We start from the raw sequence: 16,851 nt of genomic DNA, 5'->3' as shown, positions 1-16,851 counted from the left end.
CCTGCGGGTCCTGGAGGGTCTCCGGGGGAGGCGGGGGCCGGCTGTGGCTCACTGTGGGAGCAAGGACACTGGAGGCGCAGGTCCTGGGGGAATAGTCCTCCGCGTGAGCGCTCCTGGAGGCGGCCATTTTGGGTTTGGTTTTTGTTTTTTTAAACATGCTGCACGTGGGATCTCAGTTCCCTGACCAGGACCCGCACCCCCTGCGTCGGAAGTGCAGAGTCTGAATCACTGGACCACCAGGGACGTCCCTGGAGGCTGCCACGTGGGCACCAAGAGCCGGCCCTGCCCAACCGCCTGCAGGCTCCCGTGCGGGGACGCCTCAGGCCAAACGAGCAACAGGGCGGCAACGCAGCCCCACCCATCAGCGGACAGGCTGAGCCCACACCCACCTCTGGGCATGGCCCTGCCCACCAGAGGGCCAAAACCCACCGGTGGGCAGGCACCGCCCCACCCACCAGCGGGCAGGCACCGCCCCACCCACCAGCGGGCAGGCACCGCCCCACCCACCAGGAAGTCTGCGCCAGCCACTTAGACAAGCAGGCGGCAGACATCAGAAGCGAAGAAGCCATGATCCAGCAGCCTGCGGAATCGAGTCTGAAAACGCACATCAGAACCTACCCTGGGACCAGCTGGTCCCTGAACCTTGGGCGACAAGAGGGGAGTGTCCTTGCTGGGATACGTAGGACGTCCCTGACAGAGGGCCACTTCTCCAAGGTCAAGAAACATAACTAACCTTCCACATACATAAAAATAGAAATAGAAATTTAGACAAAATGAGGGGAATATGTTCCAAAGGAACTTATCATAAAACCCCAGAAGAACAACTAAGTGACGTGGAGATAGGCAATCTACCCGAGAAAGGGTTCAGAGTAACAATCGTAAAGATGATACAAGAACTTGGGAAAAGAATGGATGTACAGAGCGAGTATTTATATAAATGCAGAGGAAACACCTGGAAAATTATATACCAAAATACTAACAGTGATTATCTCTGCAGAGTGGTGAGTGGATTAGATAGGATTTTAATTCCATTATTTTTATTTTATGCATTTATTGAATGCTTTATAGAAAATACATAGTTACTGTATTATTGAAAGGCCAGCAAAAGTATTTTTAAAAATAAATGCCTCTAGTTGTCCTCAATTATGAAATTTGTTGATGAACATATTGCAAAATTGTTATTTTTTTCTGATTAAAGTAACCCAACTCTCGAATAATACCTATTTCAGAGATAGTACCACAGCCTTCCTCTCCATATATTTATATTTACCTCTCATATGTATCTAGGTGGAGAAAATATTTTAAGGGAGAAAAATAAATTCGTGGCTCTCACACAAAAGCCACTTCCACACTTGTTATGTTACTCTCAGTGTGGGCTGCTGTTCATTTTCAACTCTTTTATAATAAATAACCAAACAGTGGCCTCGTTGATCTTTTATCAATTAATCAAACTAATAAATGTGCCTAATTACGTTTTTGTGTGATATGCAGTATATGATTTCAGTTAAATATTCAAAGGAAACAGTGTTTAAGTTTGTAAAGTCATCTCCAAACTCTTATGTCGTTTTGCACTTTAAAAAAAAAGTTTTACAGAAGCGTTTTTTCTTCATTTCCGTTGAGAGTTGTAACTCGCCTCCCCGCGCCCCCCCTCCCCAGATTCCTACTATGCTAAGGAGGTAAACTAGGGTACCAATGCCTTTTCATGGCCTTTCCTAGGTTTCCTTAGATGCTACGCTAAACACCTGTCTGGCTTTCCTTAAGGGCCAAAGCGGTTTGGCTTTTATACAGAAACACACACGGAGTATTTTATTGATACCCCTGTGTGGGTGGATCTATTGGATTCCTTCAACTCTGCTGCCCTGGGGTAGCGATGCAGGTGAAGTTACACTTTCAGGAGGAGATGGGTGCCCTTGCCAGCATCCTCATTAACCCTATTTCTCCATTTTCCCCTGGCTTACCCACACACCTCACTTCTGTGTCCTAATGGCTACAGAGATGAAATTAAAAAATCGTGTGTGAATGCAACATGTAACTTACCCCTTCTCTGAGAAGCAGGGACAATGGTACATCTAAAGGAGATTTTACTCTTAACCTTTCAGATTGTTCCTCTACGTTCTTGAATGCTGGATGAACAAGTGATTACAGTTGCTTTTTCCAAGTGCAGAGCTGGTGTGTGGCAAGGGTGCCATAGCAGGCTGAGGACCCGGGGCTTTGGATCCTGACCCTCCCACCTCAGACCCAAGGCACCCTTGGGGGCACCGGCAATTAGCAGAGAGACTGGGCATCAAGATACCTGGGATGTCCTGGGAAGTGAGATGAGCACCACACCCACGTGTGTAAGATGCTTGGGGTTGACTGACTGGTACCTAAATCATAAGAGGAGAAACAAACTGTTTCTGGTGCTACTTAAAGGGAACTGATAAACATTGTGCATATAAAATCAGAGCATCTCCACCATGGCATGGTAACTAGTAAACAAGGATCCAGACTTTGTCTGTCTGCCTTTCCCTTTTATTTATTTAACAATACTATTGTTTTCGTTGTTAGAGCTTCTAGCTAAAAACAGAGCAGAAAGGCTTCTCTGTAAAAACAAAAAACCAAAAACCAAACTCATTACAATTTTCCACATTCTACTTTTCTAGATTGTTCAAAAATCCCCTTTCATCACAAAAATTCTTCTGCAAACAGTAAACACATAAGATCTTTTAGACATTCATTCCTCTTGATTTCCTCCTTAGAAGCATCACATTTTCAATCACATTTTAAAAAATCACTAACATCCTAACAACCAACTGAAATAAAACATATCGTTAAAAAAAATTGGGTGTTTTGTTTGTAATATGGCATTTATTTTACAATGCACATATTAGGTCAAATCGTAAGAACAAAAGCATCTTTCCCCACGTGGAGCTCCCACGGAGTATGCACACGGTTTATTCTCAACTCAATAAGCTCTTTCGACCAGCTTTCATATACCTTCCATACCAAAACGCATACCTACCACTATGGCTTGTAGTGACTTAAAAAGAAAAATTGAAGCATATCATTAAGAAAAATGCTGCAAGATGTGTCTATGAGAAGGACTGCAGTTGTTAAGGCAAGGGGTGTATGGCCTTCTACAGGCTGCCTGGGTAATGCCTGGCCTCACCCTGAGAGGAAGTCCCCGTTTTGGAAAGCAGCTAGCTCACACTTGTTTGGGGTTTGTTCTCTTTGGAGCACTCCTAGCTTTAATGTTCTTCTTGGGGCTGGCTGGCTTGGGAGCAGGCGGCTTCCCCTTGGGTTTCGGGGCGTTGCTGCGACTGGTGCGCCCCGCTGTACGCTTCTTGTCCTGGATTGTCCTCTGCTGTTCCTGCAGCCGCTCTTCCCACTGCTGGGAGGCAACGTGTACACATGACTGTCAAGTACATCTCACCCCTTTATGCTCTTAAACTAATAACCAAAATAATGCAGATTTTCACTGTACTATATTCATCAAGACATCCAAGATTATAATAGCTACGCTACCCTACGATGGTGAGCATGTATCCTGTAGCAGATGCTTTGGAAAGTGCTGAGTATATGGTGACATCTTGACAAGCAATCGTTTCGTTGAAACAACAGCCCTTCTAGGTGGACACCACTGTCGTGACCCGGAAACAAGCACAGTGATGTTATTCGCAGAAAGTCACACAGCCGACAAATGTCAGAGCTGGAATTCAAATCCACCAGTCTGACTCCAGAGCCCAAGGCCCTAGCTCATGCAATTTTTCCCATAGGCCCTCTAATGCAACTTTCCTATATAGCAAAGCCTTCTAAAAATGCTTTACCAAGGCTAAAAGCAGAAAATTTTCCAGCTTCACTAGAAAGTCAGAGTTTCTTATCACACTTATGGGTTCACCTAACTCTCTTACATCCAAAGGAAGGTAGAAGTTCCACCCACATCCAGTAATCCACTCAAGTGTTAGCTACCCAGAGCCAATGAGAAATGAGTCATTCTAGATATTCAAGTCTCCGTGATAGAAAAGGATTTACTCTTTAAATATGAAAATGTGTAAGAAAAAAATGAAAAAGTGAGTCCACTTGAATAGACATTACTTTTCATTATAACACATAAGTCCCTACTTTGTTAGAGTACATTTCAATTAGCAAAATATTTGAACATGACCATAGGCCAGGCAGTGGAAATACAGTGAAATGAATGAAAAACACTGTCCCCCCCCCCTCCTAGGGCACAACTCTAGTCTGTTCTAAAATAATAAATTCATTACTGTATGTTGTTATTACATGACTATATTTTCATATTCTTAAATTGGGGTATTTGCTGTCAATGTGAATGACCCAAACAGCTATGATTCTTGAAAGCTTTCTTTCCTCTCAACAATGTCAGGTTTTTATGGTAGCCTTGCCTTCTAGATTGAATCATCTAATCTACTGCAGTTTTGGGAACCAGATAAACAATCTTGCTAGAATTTTCTGTCCAGTAAGACCAAGCGTGCTCCTGAACAGCTCATGAATGTTTAGCTCAGATGCAAGAGCAGGGTTTGGGTCTGTTATTCAGAAATGCACTCAGTAGGAGAGGCTGTGTTGAAACTACCTTCTCCAAAACTCAGTATTAATATACACTCTCCCCTTGCCCAGGAATTTTTATACCTGCAAACTAAGAGAACACAGGCAGCAGCAGTATCTTTTGTGAACGTGGAAACACAAATTCTCCTGCATATATCTAAACATATTTTCAGGAGAAGGGATGCTTTAAAAATTCCACACCAATGACCTGATTTATTTAGTTCTGCAATGATTTCACATCTCTGGGCAAAAAATTATTCTAACTCCTCTGAGGTGCCAATATTTCTATGATGTTACTACTAAAATTATGGGTTTGGCCACAAAAGTATTACTTTGTGTACATGATTTATTTTGACAAAAGTCTTAAAATTATTTTAAATACAGGGAAAGATTCTGCTTTATAGAGTGATAGGGTGATTTTTAAAACTAGGTATTCACACCCCTACATGTGTATGTCTGTATTAATCCCACTGGATATTAATTCTGTTAGAGTACTTGACTGTTTGCTGAAACAATCAAAAAACGAATTTAGTCTGGAAATAACCGGTAGATCAGTATTGAATGCAACCAAATCACCTTTGAAGCTAAAGAGAAATTTATGATTGAAACTCCAAGTGAGAAAAATTATTCTCTTAACTGCCTATTCAAAAGACAAATACTGCTGCTATTGTTGGCTCCTATGATAGCCTGGAGATGAAAGAATGTGAAGAATTCCCAAATTCTATAGAATTTCTTTACATGCATTCAAATCCATATTCCTATTATTGCTAATTATACTTACTATGGATCTTTTACTAAGTTGATCTCTCCATTTTTCAACTAAACAATTTTCAAGAAGCATCATCCTGAAAAAAAGTAATTTATCTTAATAAGCAATACTTATTATGAAAGTAAGAAGTTCAAAAATACAAAAAATTGTAAAAAACAAAATTCTTCACTAACTGTTAACCCCATAATTCCCCGTTTATATTTTATTGATATTTCATTTCATTCTTCCTTGTACCTATATGTATTTTTAGATCACACTGTATATTTAGATCACACTGTATATTTCCTTTTAGCATTATATGCATTTTCTGATATAATTGAATAATTCAAAAAATATAACTTTCATAACCATATAAATTATAACTATGGATAACCATAATATATTTAACTATTTCTCTACTGTCGAACCTCTTCTTTTGCTTAGCTATTATTATTAGCATTGCATTGAATATCGCTAGTGTGCACTGGCTAGTTATATCCTTAAGGTAGATTTCCAAAAGTAGAAATCTGGGTCAGAGTATGTATTTTTTTCTTAAGGTTTTCAATGCATAGTGCTAAATTATTTTCAAAACGGCTGAACTTTCATTTAATTCACCAACACTAAGACTAGGTAAAAATGGAATCTTGTTTTTATTTGGGTTGCAGAATTAGGAGATAAATATTTTAATGCTTATTTACTATTTGTACTTCTTCTGCAACTTTGTATAGATTTACAGATGTATGCGTATTTCTATATTGTAGCTTTAATGTTTTAAATATTAATTTATATGAACTTTTTATAGAGTAAGATTACTATTCTTTTGTCATACCTGTTGCAAGTACTTTTTGTCTTTCTCTTTTTATTTTTGATTTTTATGTACACAATAGTGTCATCAAATATGTGCATTGACATTTTCCCTCGTAATTTCTTACATTACTCTTATGTTTACAAACCACTTTGCTTTTCAGATAGCACACATTTATTTACTGAACTTTATCCTTTTTGATTAGGTTTTTAAAGTATTTACCTCTTTAACCCATTTGAAATTTATTTTAGAGGACAAAGTGAAAATGCATACTATTTTTCCAAGTAAAGCTGTCTGCAACATTTAGTAAATAAGAGTTTCATTTCTATTGATTTGCCATATTTCCTTCATGATACAAGTTCTTGTATGAATTATAATCTGTTGCAAGACTTTTTCCTCTGCTTTATTTATCTACACATCTACTGTTGCTCCGCATGGTTTGAACTAGCTTTATACTAGTCTTGCTTGTCTCATAAGGCACATTTCCTCTCATCCCTCTTATATTCAGAACCTCCTTTACATGCCCCTACCAGTTTATTCTTCCAAATGACCATTAGCATTATTTGTGAAGACATAAATATCTCATCATCCATAAAATTTTTTTTTAAAAACTAGGATTTTGATCAGAATTACACTGTCTATAAATTAAAGGGAAAATGACACAAAGGCTGCTATTTAACTCATGTATAACCCATTCACCTGTGCAGCGACCCAGCACATCCCCAGAACTGCTTCTAGTACTGGAGCGGATGCAAAAGCCATACAAGAGACCAGCCCAGAAATATTCATTAAACATTCATTCACTCAATGTCTTTAGAAAGACAAGATACAAGCAGCAAAACAGCTTTAAAATCAAGAACGCAAGGAATTTTGAAGATGGTACTAAGTACTGATAGACTCCAGAACAAGAAAGTATTCAAGTGAAGTCAGTTTCAAAAGGTTTTTTTTTTGTTTTTGTTTTTTTGAGAAATAGAATCTTGAGCTGTATCCAAAAGAAACAGGTGAGCATTATTAATGGCAGAGAATCAAAGGGAAGACTTTTTATATAAAAATGAGTAGTTCTGCTGGAGAAATAGATTGCAGCAAGTTATGGGACTCAGTCTGGAACCTGCACTGAAGTGTTTGATTTTTATATTGTAAGGACTTTTTATATTATAAGGATAAATAAAAAGATGCTAAGGAAAGATGTGTGGGGAGACACACCTTCAGCTAGAGATACGCGTGTAATAGATGTGTATGAGTGTGCACGGGTGTGTACATGTGTGTGTACGTAACACTCCAACCAACAAATGTAGTAAATTCAGTGTAAAGAAAATGTGTGGAAGTATAGTCTCAAATGGCCATTTTTCTTTGATTTGTAAGTTATTAAAGAGACCTTAAAAAAATTCAGTATTTGCCACACTAAGATTGATTTGAAAAGAATTGGTTTTACTCCAAGTAATATATTTGTCTATAAGTTTTTGAAATCAGGTAATGAATTCTGAAATTGATTTTTAAAGAGTCCATTCAAATACTCATATTTCCATTTTTCCTTAATTCTATGAAGAATTAATCGATATTTAGGAGATACGATATCCTAACCAAGGCATCTATTAAAACTGATTTTTCAAAAAGCTAGCGCCGTGTTTTTTTTTTTCTTTTTAAACCATGATTAAGTGGAATTTTATGTTTTTCCTAGGCAGTGTGTAATTTTTTTCTGCCCCTCTGTGCCTACCGTGAGCGCCACTCATAACACATGATGAGAACGTCTTGGTGGGGCAGGATGTGAGGACACTGGCAGGAAGAATTCGTAATGAGTGGGACTTGAGTTCGAGGGATGGGTGATGAGGACTTGAAGATCTCTTTCACATCCACCACTGTAGTTACTTCATTACAGCCACTCCTCTGCACAGCTTTTATTTTGGCATGAATGACTGCAATTGAAAAATCGATATGTGTTACTGAAGCTTTGGAGAAAAATATGGATGGTTTATTCCTGCCAACTCCTGAGTCTCTCTTAAAGAATCACTCCTGTAATTATGGTCATGTCCAAGCTGCCCGAACGCAGGCAAAAAAGCCCACACAATCATGTGCTAAATGTAAGGCCTCGCATATTGTCAACAACGTCTTTAAAGTTCTGAATCATGCTGCAAGATGGAAAAGTAAATTCACAAGCAGGCTTAGTCTGGGATCTGTCTTTGGGTCAGTGACTGCTCCACATTGGGCCACAGAGAGGGTTTGAATAGAGAATCCCATGGATCCTTCTCAGCCCTAAATTTCTATAATTCTATGATTAGGGGTTTTTGGGGGGCCAGAAACATATGAGGAAATTTAGTTACATAGAATGTGGATAAAATTTTATAGAAACCATACTTGCTTCTACTTGGTCTTGTAATGATTTTAAGTGAGAATCATATATTCTCAGATTCAGAAGCCACCTGAAAGTTTGTATGGTTCCATCACGCCATCTGCTGCTTGAACTCGCTCTGCTGCAGAGGAAGTTATTACAGTCATACCATTTTTGCACCGGAAGGAGTCTCTGAAGACTACTGTTCTCAATCCTTTAATTTCCCAAACTGCCCAAGCAGGGTCCATGGTGGGTAGAGGTAGAACTGTTATTACAGATGGCTGGTAATATCACTGTCTCTGATCCTGCTTTCAATTCTGACTCTTTTGGTCCCTTGCTATTACTGCCTCTAGTGGAGTTGTAATCAGCCGAGGGTGGCTCTGTCTTGGATTCCATCCTAGGAAGCTGGTTTATGAAGGAGCTAAGGAATGTAAATAGAAAATGGTTTCATCATCAAAGTGGTTCTGAGGCAATGATGCCCCAGAGAACAGCATGACAGTGAAACTGAGACAGGACAACTAAGTAACTAAGGCTGGATAGTGTCAGATGAGGGACTTCGTGGATCAGATTAAGATGATATCTACATAGAACAGGTTTAAAATAACAACAACAAAAAGCTACTAGAAAAGATAGTGTACTTTTTTTTTTTGGTTGAATTATGCACTTCGGCTATGTGTGATTCTAAAATCCGACAACCTAAATAAGAGGTTATTTTTTCAGACTTTTACAGTGCCATGATCTTCCTGCTTTTACGTGGGTTGTATAATATAAAGGTTCTTATGATATAAAATTTCAGTTTGAAATATGGAAAGCTAAGTTAGCAAATAAAATGAACAGTTTTCCCCGGTTTCTGTTATTTCAATAGAAATAATTTAAGAAATGCAAAAAAAAAAAAACCCCAGAAAATAGCCCAAAAAGATATTTTAAAGGAACACATTTTTAATTAAATTTACTTTCAAATGATGATAGCAGAATTAAATTTGCTGAAAACATTCAAAGTAGTATGATTGACTTATTCTCTGAAGAAAGTGCTGTCTGGGTCTTTCAAATAAGAGAAGAGGGCATTTAAGCTATGCCAATACTTAACAGCCATAGGATCTTGTGATTAACGTATTCCCACAATTTCTTTAAGGTGTTTAATATTTGTAGCTATTTATAGGTAAAAGATACACGTGCAGATCTTAATTACTGGGTCTCTGGGCCTCAGGTCAAATCCATGGATTCTCACCCATCCTTCCTGCAGCAGTGAGATCTTGAGGAAAGTGAGGTGCTATCCCGGCTGACAGCACTTCTCACCAGGAAGTGGGATCAGGAGTCACACTGATCCACACCACTCTTCTCACCCGGGTAATTTACTTGGTTTTTACTTGGTTTACCCAGAAAAGCAAGACGTTTTTACAGTTGTTATTGTGCCACCTAGAACCCACATGATTAATGAGAAAAATCCCTTTTCTTCACTTCATGACTAGCAGACCTGGCTTTGTCATGTGCCAAGTCCCCAACCCAATGGTTTCAGCAGATGATTTACCGTAACTGTAGTTTTTGCTCAGATACGTCGCCAGGGTCGGCTTCACCTTTTTGCACTTGCACCGGTCTAAAGAAGACAAAAGAGAGACCAAAAATTGAAAAAAAGATTCAGAAATCGCTCTGGGGAGAAGAAAGAGAGGGAGGCTTGAGGATAAAGAACTCACCAGGGCTTAGGCGTTTACAGTCAATGTCAAGAGGCCTTTCCTGTACCATCATGTCTGGAGTGATGTCTATCCACTTAACATCTGAAACACACACAGGGCCACATGGGTGTGGTCAGTGATTTGGTCTGTTCACCCAGCTGGAATAAGGAATCATCTGCAGACACTAACACAGCAGCGCGCGCGCGCACACACACACACACACACACACACACACAAATCCTGAATGGTAAAAATTGTACGTGATTGTCAACTACTTCTTTCATATAGACTCTCTGGGCTTAGGAAAGAAGACTTTTGGCTGGGACTGCTTATCCAGAACAAATTGATGTGAAGGCACATCCATTTAAACTGGCTGATACATACAGTCAACCTGGATAAATTACATCATTCCATCCCAAATCTATTTTAAAATGTTGATTTTTCAAGTTGACAGTTTACACTAATCAGAATAACCCAAATATTTCCAAATCCCCACCTCACATTTTGCAGAAACAGTCCATAGGTACCCCAAACAAGCATAGCCCTGTATCATTTCTATAATTTAAGCAATGAATATGTTTTTTCTAAAACTCTGAATTAGAGAGGAGTTTCGATTTTTCCTCTTCACTTTACTTCTTCTCCTCCACGTTTTGGGCAATGCTCTGAGATATAACTTCAGAAACTACACTAAAGCAACACCATAGTTTCTTTAAATGTGCAGCAACCTGTGTCAGGCATAAAAGGAGGCAAAAATATACTTAGGTTTTATTTCAAGAAGTGGATTTAAATCTGCTCCTTCTTCCTAGAAAAGCAGGAAAAAAGACCAAAGAGAAAAGAAGGAAGTGGTGGTTGAGCTCGAGTTGACTAAGATGCCACAGAGGTTGGCTCTGGGTCAAAGACTAAGAAACAGACGTCACAGTTTTCCAGGGCAACTAAATTTACAAACTGCACTCCTGGTGGGGAGTGAGAACTAGTACCGTTTTTTCAGAAGAGCTTTCAAGAGCTAACATTAAATGAAGAATCCTGGTGGGAATATTTTAATAATTAAATGATACACGTGAAGTACCTAAAGCTGGCTCAGATCCACCTTAAACCCTATATACTTGTTTACTACTGCTACTATTTTATTTTATTACTATAAACGAAAATGTCCCCAATGGTCCCCTATCTAAGCAAAGTCACCCACCCCTCCTTATGGGACATGGTGCTCCTTAGCTGCCAAAACTCCAGTAGAGAAAGCAGACTTTTCCCGAAGTCAAGTCACAGCCCTTCCCACCTCCTCCAGCTCTCCTAAGTGGAATGCGGGGCTGCTCGACCACCCGCTGGCAGCTGTAGGTGTGGCCGTCGGGTTCTCACGTGGCAGCGACAGCCCAGGGTGCCTCCTCACCCCCCTCGGTCCTTCCCCGGGCCTCACCCTCCGGGAGGTCAGTGACGATGGCCTCGGGCGAGATGCACACGCCCCGGTCGTAGACGGGCAGCTCGTCGCAGGCCAGGCTCTCGGGCCAGCTGTGGTTGTACATCTTCATGAGGGGCTCGCAGTCGTCACGCGCGCGCTGGCACACCGACTTGCACGGCTTGATGGGGTCGTGCAGGAACTCCAGGGTGCAGATGGGCGCGTACATGGCGCAGAGGAAGAAGCGCAGCACGGCGCTGCAGTTCACGTCCACCAGCTCCTCGTACTGCTCGATGGCCAGGATGGCGTTCTCCTGCGTGCTGTGGTGCAGGTGGTTGGGCATCCGCGTGATGTTCCAGGGCATGTGCCTGCACATGGGGATGCGCACCGCCTCGCACGGCGCGCCGCGCACGCCCAGCGCCAGGCGCAGCCACAGGCAGAGCGCGGTCAGGATGGAGAGGAGCATGGCACTGCTCTCCCGCGCCGCCACCCCGACAGGCAGAATGGGCCCTTCTCTCCCCGTCCCCCTAGTCTTTCTCTCTCCCTTCCCGAAGGAGGAAGTCCTTTAGGGCACAGGGGATGTGCTCGTCCCAAACTCCCGTGGGCAGCAACGCTGGGCCGCGGGGGCCGCCTGGGAGTATCCGCCGTCCGGCGCGCGCAGCACAGCAGCACCAGCCCTCAGCCTCCGGGGCGTGAACCCGCCCTGGTAGCTCCAGTCCCCGGCCCGGCAGCTCCGAGCGCAGCCAGCCCCGGCCATTGCGGGACCTATTTATCCCGCCACCTCCCCTGACGTGGGCTCGAGAACGCTCCCTTGGCAGCTGCAGGCGCGGCGCGGGCTCCCCCTCGGCCGCCCCACCCTCGGCCCTCTCCTGCAGAAGTGGTGACATCATCTCCTCCGGGCCGCAGCCCAGGGCTGTAATCCTGCATTCCCCCAAAGTCCGTCCTTTTTAGTCTAGCCAGTCCTTTTTCTCCAGACCAAGAAAAAGAGCCTCTGGCAGTCGTTTTGGACACCGGATCCAAGAAGGTGCAAGAGAGGATTTCAAGAAAGGGAGGGACCGCCTTTCGAGTCAAAGCTGAACTTTGCGCCCTCTGCCTTATGGGTTCCCCAACTGTAGAGTTGGAGGGAAATGGGAACTTCGCTGCTCTTTAACTCTGAAACATACCTGCTTTCTCCAGTAGGGGGCATGAGAATTGCTGAGCGGTGAGACTATTGTGTGTGGGGGGAGAGTGCAGTTGGAAAGGAAAGGACACATTATATAAACAAACCACCCCGTCCCAGCCACGAGTTGTATGGAATTTGTTTTTGTTGTTATTGTTGTGGCTAGTAGACGTTACTTTGGGCTCAAGTTTTTCCAGAATGGCCTCTGATCTGTACCTGCTCCAGAAACAGAACTGCCAGAAGGTGCAATAGCATCTTCCAGTTTGAGAATGTCTTCCATCCACCAACATCCCCTTTTCCTTCTCCTGACTCCCTATTCTTCTCTCCAACGTGAATGAAAGCAGAAAACAAAGAAGACTTTGGATACCACAATTTGAAAGATTTTTTTTCCCTCCTTCATGCCAAGTGATTTCCAACCCAGCAGTCTAACATCTTGATTTTTGATTTGCTTGGAAACTGTTACTTAAATGAAGAAAGAAGCTGTGTACCATGGAGAACAATGATGTATGTTTTGTTTTCTCTTTTATTTTTATTAGAAAGAGGTAGTAGAATCCACTGCTGGCTCAGCTATCCACAGAAAAGGGAGGCTTTATTGTTCCAAGTGTACATCAATCTTCAGGCAGTAAGATTTCTGGTATATGATATTTTCTTAGGGCATTAGAATATGAAAACATGTTATCTGAATGTTAATCTTTAAAAACATGGTTTAATTGGAAATCTGAACTTGAGGCAGACAGATTTTTTTGTCTCTAAAGCTTAGATCCACAAAGTTAGTTTAGTTTTGACCCTGATCAGGACTGGGGATTAAAATAGCCCAAGAAAGGAAAAGCACAACTGACATTTACTGAGCATGTACAATGAGCTCGGGGTAGTGCTTTAAATGCATGATCTTATTTTTTTTTCCCCCAGGAACATGAATCAAACACAGTAGGTTGAAAGGGTAAATGAGATAAATACATTTCAGGATTCACCCAAGGAGTCCAATTCTATTTTGTGGGAAGGCCGGGGTGACCAAATACAGGCAGGCCAATCTAGAGAGGTATTCCAGTTTTCGGTAGAACAGATCTCAAGCTTCAAAAATGCCAGCGCAGGCTAGTGAAACATCAAGCGAGGGGGATAGCCCAGATGAGATCTCAAGCCATTTTCAGCAGTAAACTCCAATAGGTATAAATGCCTGGCTTAGTGAAAAAGATTTTCAGCCCAAGTTCCTACCAGGGAAGAAGATACAGTTTTGAGAAAGAGCTGGACTCCGTGTCCTTTTCCTGGAGTTAGATGAGGAGGGAAAACCTGGGGAGGACTCAAACTTCTGCAGCCAGTTTGAACCTGCTGCATTAGTTTAGCTATGCAAGTACCAAATCGCGACATTTCAGGTGCTTCCCTGATGTTCGCAGATGGCATGTCCTTTAAGAAAGGGAGAGGAGAAGTTAAGAACCCTTCTCCATAAAGCTCTTTGCTTATCCCGTTAGGTCTGCTGGTAGTCTGGCCTTAGCGTTTCTAGGAGAGGGTGGCAGTGTTGAGGGATGCATCCGGAGAGTCTGTCAACCAGCCTCCATCTTCTTGCCCGGCTTTGGCACTCAATCCATTACCTCATACTTGACATTGATTTGCCAAAAGTTCACGTAAATGGGGAAGATCCCCTGGTCAGTGGCTTCTCTCTGGTAGCTCCTTTTCAGTCTCCTCCAGGGCCTGTTTCTCTGCCCATCCTTTCAATGTCTGGGGTTCTCTAGGGCTCCATCCTCAGCCGCCTTCTCACTCTCTACACTCCCTGCTGCTCCAGGTTGGCTCAACCTTGGCACTGTTGACGGTGGGGCTGGATAATTCTTTACTGGGTGAGTGGTGGTGGTGCTGGGGGCTGTCCTGCACATTGTGGGAAGTTTAGTAGTATCTCTGGTCTCCTCCCACTAGATGCCAGGGGCAGCTTACCCCCTACCCCACTGTGATAATCAACAAGGTCTCTAGATATTGCCAACTGCCCCCTGGGGGACAAAGTTGCCCTGGGTGGAAAACCACTGTTCTACTCTCCTCTCTGGCTTCAGGGACCACCTAGATGTCAATGGCTTCCGCATCCAGACCTCTAGGCCTGCTGGTCTCTGGAAGTGTTTATCCAACTGTCCCCTGGGAATTTCCACCTGTATATCCCACAGTCATCTCAAAATCAGCCAACCCTAAACTGAATTTATCTGCTCTCACTCAGGGCTGAACTCCCAGTGGTCCAAACCAGAAACCTCTTCCTCTGAGTCTAAATCCTTCTCTCTTGTTCCCAACCCTTCCACCCTCTGCACTTCTACAACCATGGCCGTAGCTCGGACACTAGCTCTTGTCTGGATTGCAACAGTATCTTCCTTCTTCTCTCTGCCCTCTGCCTTGCCCTGCCATTCTCCACACTGACCTGGGGGAGCTTCCTAAGGCATATCCCTGATGATGCGCTCCCTAGCTCTACATTTATGGATGGCGCCAACAACCCCGGTATTAATAACTAACCCTTAAAATGGTTTTCAAGGCCTTGAGTGATCTGGCTCCGGACTACCCTCTGCTTCATACTTGAGCCCAAACATCACACTCATTTCCTCTTGTCGCCACATCTGTCTCTCATACAGGAACGCTCTCTCCCACTTTCACCTGCCTCATGCTTCTTCAACCCTGAAAGGCAGATCTAGCGAAAAGACTCTATAAACTTGGAAAGCAAGGCTTTGTTTTTTGTTTTTAAACAGTTGCTTTCTTTTTTCTTGATTCCATACTATAGATCCTAACATTACACCAACCCAATTAACTCTCTTCCTGATGATCCTAAACTCCCAGACACGCAAACCTCTAGGCTTGTGGTATCGTCAAGTGATGAGTGAGTGGAGCAGGCTCACTGCAAATGTGGCCTGCAGGCATGTCCCTGAGTCCTCAGCCCAAGAGCAAGGGCCTATTTTCTAGTCCCCCAGGCTCTATACAGGGAGTGGGGGGCTGCCAAACGGCCATGATAAACGACTGGTGTCATTTCTTCAGGAAGGAACCCTTTTTTCCATTTTTAATTTGGAATTAGCAGGTGGCAATTTTGATAAAGGGACAGGGTACCTGCGGCACAGCAAGTGCTGAGGCCCTGCTTTCCCGACCTTGACCTCGAGTTCGTCCCCCAGAGTTGGTTACCCGTTGAATACTCAAGTTAGCAGAGAAACATTTCCCTTCTCATCGCTCCCCCCCGCCCCCCTTTAGAACACGGATGCCCGTCAGGATGCTAGTGGCACCACTGCCACTGCATTTCCTGTTGGCAGCAGAGAGCAAGTGAAAACAGAAGCTGCAGCGGGCAGCGGCCCAGGCACAGATAGCTCCCGCACGATTCACCGGAGCTTCCACAGGGCCCAGGGCCCGGCTCCCAGGCCTTGCGCGTCCTCATCCCCAGAGCTGTAGGGGCCGCCGCCGGGACCCGCAGCAACTTGGCCCAGACCGCACTCGGGCACACGGCGAGAGAGCTCCGCGCCGCGCTTCTCTCGGGCTGCTCAGCGCCCCCTCGGGCTCGGGCTGGGGCTCGGGGGGGGCGGCGGGCGCGGCGGACGGCGATGCCGGGACGCACTCTCCTCCGCGTGGCCCGGGGGGCCCTGGGCGCCTGGCTGCTGGGCGGCCTCTGGGTCTGGGCGCTGGGCGGCCTCTGCGGCCTGGGGGCGGCGGCGCCGGGGCCCGCGGCCGGGGGCTCCCCGGGGGCTCAGCGCCCGTGCCAGGCGCCGCAGCAGTGGGAGGGGCGCCAGGTGCTGTACCGGCAGAGCACCGGGCGCTACAGCCGCGCCCTGCTCTCCTACGACGGGCTCAACCAACGCGTGAGGGTGCTGGACGAGAGGAAGGCGCTGATCCCCTGCAAGAGGTACGCGGGGCACCGGGGCGCAGGGCCCGGGGAGGGCGAGGTCGCGGGGTTTGCAGCCGCTCGCGGCGCTTCCCTCCCCTCCAGAACAAACTTCGCCGAGAGGATCGCTTGGGGACAACACAGTCGGGGGCTGGGTGGCGGCTGGGCCCACCGCGGGCGGCCTGCTAGCGGGCACTCAGTGAGACCCCGGGGGGCGGTGGCCGGTGAAGAAATGACCGGCCGGGCGCTCCAGGCCCAGGTTCGCCCACGCTCAAAGGCTGCTGAGTCAGCCTCCTGGCTTCTGGTGCCCCCTTCAGTCTAGGGCGTGTCTTCTGCACTATCTCAGCTCTTCTAGGAGCCATCTGCGAGAACGACAGGCAGA

At 44.5% G+C, this 16,851-nt stretch overlaps 3 protein-coding genes across 5 annotated transcripts in view; 1 reads left to right on the top strand and 2 right to left on the bottom strand.

The window, feature by feature from the left end:
* The window catches only part of LOC309632334 (calcium-independent phospholipase A2-gamma), a 142,712-nt gene extending 142,280 nt beyond the window's left edge, over window positions 1-432 (bottom strand). Inside the window, exon 1 of one of the 2 annotated variants that reach the window (XM_082399770.1) lies at window positions 2-432. The gene's annotated coding sequence lies outside the window, so the exon portion shown is untranslated. The remainder of the gene's footprint in view (window position 1) is intronic. The other variant, XM_082399768.1, reaches the window with a different exon arrangement.
* A 583-nt stretch (window positions 433-1,015) lies between these two features.
* Window positions 1,016-14,369, bottom strand: SFRP4 (secreted frizzled related protein 4). Its single transcript, XM_082399887.1, has 6 exons — window positions 11,509-14,369; window positions 10,116-10,196; window positions 9,953-10,018; window positions 7,813-8,011; window positions 5,327-5,390; window positions 1,016-3,370 (listed from the first exon to the last, which is right to left on the bottom strand). Exons 1-6 carry the CDS (start codon window positions 11,951-11,953, stop codon window positions 3,185-3,187), a joined length of 1,041 nt encoding a protein of 346 aa, XP_082256013.1. The 5' UTR covers window positions 11,954-14,369; the 3' UTR covers window positions 1,016-3,184.
* A 1,510-nt stretch (window positions 14,370-15,879) lies between these two features.
* The window catches only part of EPDR1 (ependymin related 1), a 32,447-nt gene continuing 31,475 nt past the window's right edge, over window positions 15,880-16,851 (top strand). Inside the window, exon 1 of one of the 2 annotated variants that reach the window (XR_014246868.1) lies at window positions 15,880-16,490. Coding sequence is in view for 1 of the 2 variants with exons in the window: in XM_082399913.1 (XP_082256039.1) it covers window positions 16,192-16,490 (299 nt within the window). In the remaining variant the exon portion in view is untranslated. The remainder of the gene's footprint in view (window positions 16,491-16,851) is intronic. The other variant, XM_082399913.1, reaches the window with a different exon arrangement.

Source organism: Balaenoptera borealis (genome assembly GCF_965194805.1).
Source record: "Balaenoptera borealis genome assembly, chromosome: 7".
In the NCBI taxonomy this organism is placed as follows: Eukaryota; Metazoa; Chordata; class Mammalia; order Artiodactyla; family Balaenopteridae; genus Balaenoptera; species Balaenoptera borealis.
Note: the sequence above shows the minus strand (reverse complement) of the source record. Positions and strands in the feature narration are given on the sequence as shown.